The following is a 5,588-nucleotide window of genomic DNA, read 5'->3' on the forward strand; positions in this document are numbered from 1 at the left end:
CCTTGCCTAACAGAAAACACGCTGCTCATGGTCTCGTGGTAGTGGCTTTCCTCTTCCTTCCAGCTGCTGTGATAGGTTTCCTGACTCCTCATTGCAAAGAAATGACCAACAGTCTGCAGTAGCACCTGGGGGCGAGAGCGAGTAGAACTGCCTTTACCAGAAAACAGTATGTGATTGGGGACGGGAGACAAATTGGTTTTTGTAAGAAAACGTCTATCGTCATGGGGTCAGCAATGGGCAGCCTTTGGACTGAGCCTGTCTTAACACACATCCAGCTTTTCAGCACCAGTAGTAGGGAGAGCAGGGTTGTTTCTGATTTTTCCCTGGAGCCCAGGATCATTCTGGATTTTTCTCTTTGTTTCTGAGTTCCTATTGTTATGACGTGCTGTTCAGCAATCGGATTCCCTGGCCCCATTTCCCATGTTTCTGCTGAACCAAATGGGCACCTTTTTGAAACTCAAATCTTGCGTGGTGGCAGGGAGAGGAGGGAAGTATGAAATGCTCCAGGGAATATAACAGGAATAGATGGACACTGCAAGGCCATGTACTTTCAGGCTTTGGCTCTTGGGAGTTAGGAGACCTGCTAAGGATTTATGGGAAATCACGTTACCCCTCTGGGCTAGTTTTCCCTGTGTCTTGCCTATTTTAACTGAAAGGGTACATCTGCATTGCTGTAACAGCTCACGCACCTTTGCATAAGCTGTTATCTCAAAACTAACTTTATATTGCTAGCAGCACTGGCTAGACCAGGGGTGGGCAAGTAGTTGGGCTGGAGGGCCACTTAAAAACTTGTGCAGAGCTCTTGAGGGCCACAGGGCTGGGGGGGGCTGGGTGCTGACCCGGTCTCGGCCCCCTGTCACAGCTGTTAATACCCCACGGGGCGGTGGGTGGGGGGAGAGATCCCAATTTATTCTAGCCAGAAAGAGCAAGTAGGCAGGGAGACTGGCCCAGGACCGCCGCAGGCAGGCACACTTGACTGGGCAGGTGGAACGGGGTTACGGGTGGGTGGAGAACTACATCCGGGAGAGGGACAGTCAGGTGGGGCCAGGATCGACAAGGGGAATCTGCAGTCAGTTCCTGGCTCTGCCACAGATTTCCTGTGTGACCGTAATCTTCTGGGACCTAAACTTCATGTCTGCAACTTGAGGATAGTACTGCTTTTCCCCAGCAATGTACAAGTTTTTTGGGACAAGGGCTGGCTCATATTAGGTGTGGGTGTGCTGCATTTACTGTGTGACTTGATTTCCCACGGGGCTTGTAGGCGCTTCGGTTGAAACAGAGAAGTGCACTGAGTTAGTAGCAGGGCAAGCTGAAGATCAGTTCTGAACTCCAGGTGAATGATGATGTGTTTTTGAGCCTCTAATTAAAAAAAAATCATTTGCTTAAGTGAACCTCTCCCCCCACCAAACACTGGTCCATTCAGTGTGTCCTCAGCTATTTCACCATCTTGGAGGTGATTGTGAAACTCAGTGGCATATATACTAGGAAACGCAAAGCGAAGTCAGCCTTTCTGTTGCAAGTTGTACTAATCATCATTAAGCTTCTGTTCTGCTTTTTTGAGCCCGTGCACTATAGAGGCACTGTTTAGCTGTTGCACTGAATTTCCTGCCCTTTATTGGCTTGTATCTCATGCTTGCTTATGCCTGTGCTTAAATACAGGCCTTTGTGTTTGGACGCCTCTTGGCTTCAGAAGCATGAAACAGAGTGTTGTTTTATTTTTATTTAGGCTTATGGTGATCCTGGTACTGAGCTACAAGATTGGATCCTGTATTATTTCTTAAATTGTGGCCCATGATGGTCCTTTTCCTGGAAGTGCCGGGCAGTGAAGACGGCTGAGTAATTTCCTGAAGGCATGAATAAATGTGTGCGCCTACATTTGCATGTTGCATGTAATAGTGGAATATATATATATTTGCATGGAAACTCCTATTTAAGCAATTGGGTATTGCAGCAATACTCTGATTTTTATTGCAGCAACATGTGCGGGTTCCTTTGTGCTGCATGTTTCCAAAACGTGGAAGGAAGAAATGTGTCCGGAAGAGCTAACATCATTATAAGCAATCTAAGCATTTCCCATTAGTTATAAACAATTTTGAAGTGGGATTCTTGGGGTCTCATGCATGACGTTTTCTTAAGCACCTGTGTGCTTCTGGGCATTTAATGTACTGTCTCAAGCTGGCTGAACTTCATGCCTCAGAAATAAAGTTGAATTCTAGGTCACTTCCAAGGTCAAATGTTTAGGGGGTTTTTTAATTTTGGGGGGGCAGGTTTGGGCATGTTTGCATGAGAGAAATTTAGTAAATTGTCTGTCTCCATGTCAAAATGCACAGAACCGCAGAAAGTCGGTGGCCTCAAAGTAAAATGGAACCGACTTTCCTTGCGAGGGCTGTCTGCCCTTGCAAGTGGAGAAAATGTCACGAGGTTTTTGATTCGGGAGGGGTGGGGAGGTCGAAATGAGACTGAGTGAATTTCTTAAGCGAGGATGGGCCTGTAAAATGGCAGTTGGCCTTTTGTGTATGGGAAGCGGGTGGTTCTCATGACACTAGAACAATATGCCGGACCCTGAAACGTGGAGGGGTTCAGTTGTCCTTTGTGAATATTTTGCATGCCATTCAGTAAACGCACAATATAACTCAGCTGGCAAGTTCAAACTAGCCCTTTCCTTATTGATCACGGCTGATTTAATTAGGAGCAAATATTGTTGGCCAGGGGTGTCTGTTGTCGATACTTATGAAAATGCACGGCACCTCTAGGTGCTGGCACGCTGCCAGAGGAGCACAGCTTGTGCAGGCCCAACTGGCCTCGTATTTATTTTTAAGCCAGCTGTTTCTTGTTTTCCCTGCTTATTTCCCCCTCTCTTTCCCCTCCTGCAAAACCCCAAACCTTTTCTGTCCGTGCAGTGGAGCCGAAGAGCGCAGTCCATGTGGTCTCCTCTCGCTGCACCTCTGCGCGCGTTTCGGTAGCATCGAGTGTGTGCCACCCTCCTCCCCTTCAGCAGCTCGGCCAGGCTCAGTGGAGAGTTGCAGTGTCTGTCACAGCCGTTCTCCAGACAATGGAGCGAGGGACCTGATGGGGAGAGGTGACGGGGGCCCGTGGAGTTGCAAGGGAGAGTGGGAGAGGATTGAATCAAAGCGATAAACAGGCCTCCTGTCCTCCACTCCCTTCCTGTGGGAGTCCCAAGAGTGGACGTGCTAAAACACTTCCAGAGATGTGTCTCTGATATTTCTGGCCTGGAAGATCACCAGGAATTGTGGGAGTCCGGATTTCAGATCACGAGTCCCAAATTTGGCCCTAGGAAGGGAAGTCGCTGACCTCACCTTTCACTGGGACCTTCCCAGGATTCATAGATGTTAGTGGCTGGAAGGGACCTTACAAGATCATCGGGTCCAGCCCCCTGCACTTGGGCAGGAAAGACTGCTGGGGTCAGATGATAACCTATCTGTGGTTCCCATTGACTGCTTTTTTTTTTTTCTCCCTATTACTCCTGTCACCTTTTCTCTGTGGTTTGTGCCTTTTCCCCTCGCAAGCAGGGCATGAAGAGCTGATTTTGGTTGCATTCCTGCAGCTGCACTGGGTGCTCGGGCAGCATCCTCTGTAGAAGTACATTGCAAAAGCCCGTCCTGGGTGTATGATTACTTGCTTCTATATTAGTAATGCTGTCTGCTTGGTAGTTAAGAGTTTTAAATCTCTGTTCAGCCATAGACTGCACAGTCTTTGTACAAAGATCAGTGTTATCCCTGCTCTACAGCTGGAGAAAGAAATAGCACCCAGAGAAGTGAAGTCACTTGCCCAAGAAAAGGGGTTGGTAGCAGAGCTGAGACTGAAGCCTAATCCCTCCCCCACCAGATCTCAGCCTTGCCTAACAGAAAACACGCTGCTCATGGTCTCGTGGTAGTGGCTTTCCTCTTCCTTCCAGCTGCTGTGATAGGTTTCCTGACTCCTCATTGCGAAGAAATGACCAACAGTCTCCCTGTGACGTTGTGGTGAGGTGAATCTAAGCACTTTCACACTGATGGGAGTTGGAGCACTGGCATCTGTGAGGCCTGGGTCAGGCCCAGTCAGCAAGCAATAAGAGACGAATAAAAGAGTCACTAATACACCTTTCTCTTCTTTCCTTTTCCTCCTAAACAATTCAGATCTCTGCTCCTCATGAAAGAAGAGCGTGAGGATGGATTCCCTCATCCCCTGCGGAAAAGACAGATACATTTCCATGTAAGATTTCTGCTGTGGCTTCAGTGCAGAAATATTTTCCGTGTTCGTCCTGGTGATTTATTTGCAAAGTTCCCTGGGGGTGCTGGGGGAGGGGCAGACTCAGTTGCACAAAGGTCTGGAGGCTGTGGACAAAGGTAGAGGGTGGTAATAGAGCTAGCAAATGTTAATAGAAAGCATGGAAAAATCCATAGAAGAGGTGTGGGGCTGATGATTGATTTATTCATTCGCTGAGAAAGTATTGAACAATTGAAAATAAGGATAAGGTGCCTATGGTTTTGCAGACACATCCTTACGTTGTCAAAGCATTCTCGACCAGCTCTGACGTCTGCAAGGAAGCAAAAGTATTCCCAGGCTTTAAACATGCCTCGAAAGGCAGTAAAATAATGCACCTGAGTTTTTTTTTCTTTTCACCCTAACAGCAAATCCATGAGTGTGATTAAAGCCAAAGCAGCCTGAAATCTAGTCAGACAATTAAACAGGGTTAATGACTGCTTGAGGTTGCCATAAAACAGCCCAAATCACCTGGAGATTTGTACACTCAGTACCTCTGCTTGGCCATCTTATTTTTCCTGGAGTAACTACAGCTGTGGCATATTTTGAACTTGGATAAAAGCTTTTAGATCAGTGACACGAACAGTGAACAGAGAGGGCTGAACTTGTTGTGATGGGGGCTGCTTTATTTGCCTGAGCACCAAGTCAAGTGACTGTGTATTTCTTCTATCTTGCAGCCTTGAAACCTACTGCCTCAAGGTCTGCCTGTTTTTATTATGGTTATAGCTCTTTGGTCAGTAGAGCAAGGGCCTGTTGCAAGCCCCAGGCAATATTCCTCTGGGAACAATAGTGGAAAGCAGGTCCTGGTGCTTTTAGTAATGTAATCTGTACTCTGGACCAGAAGAAGCAATGAAGATGCGTTTGTAGCATCCAGCACCAAAGTGTTTGGAAGCTGCTCACTACTTAAACCAGTGCAAAAGCTTTGCCTATCTGGATCATCTTGAAAACCTCCAAAGATGGTGGTGGAATCTCCATCTCCAGAGGCTTTCAAGACCCAGTGAGATGAAGCTTTGGCTGGGATGATCTAGTTGGGGCTGATCCTGCTCTGAGCAGGGGGTTGGACTAGGTGATCTCCGGAGGCCCCTTCCAGCCCTAATTGTCTATGATTCTGTCTCTCGGGCTTGGGTATTGATGCTTCTGGTACACTGTTTTTGAAAGGCTGCTGAGAATGAGAATGGATGGATGGGGTCAGAGGAATACCTTGGCTTTGGAGGAAGAGATTCTGCTTCTCTTGGTATCGGTGCCTCTGCTGCTATAGATGCACAGCTGATGTCATACAGATATGCCATGAATTATTTGTCTGAAACAGAGAGCAAAAGGCAGAT

At 47.4% G+C, this 5,588-nt stretch overlaps 1 protein-coding gene across 2 annotated transcripts in view; it reads left to right on the forward strand.

Annotated features, from left to right (window-relative positions):
- Positions 1 to 54: 54 nt before the first annotated feature.
- Positions 55 to 5,588, forward strand: part of RASSF2 (Ras association domain family member 2) — a 26,171-nt gene continuing 20,637 nt past the window's right edge. Inside the window, exons 1-2 of one of the 2 annotated variants that reach the window (XM_019545954.1) lie at positions 55 to 166; positions 4,137 to 4,212. In XM_019545954.1, coding sequence (XP_019401499.1) covers positions 4,169 to 4,212 — 44 coding nt within the window. In that variant the 5' untranslated portion in view covers positions 55 to 166; positions 4,137 to 4,168. Of the gene's footprint in view, positions 167 to 4,136; positions 4,213 to 5,588 lie in introns of those variants that run through there. The other variant, XM_019545953.1, reaches the window with a different exon arrangement.

The sequence above is a fragment of the Crocodylus porosus genome, unplaced genomic scaffold, assembly GCF_001723895.1.
Source record: "Crocodylus porosus isolate Cpor-Errol unplaced genomic scaffold, CroPor_comp1, whole genome shotgun sequence".
NCBI lineage: Eukaryota > Metazoa > Chordata > Crocodylia > Crocodylidae > Crocodylus > Crocodylus porosus.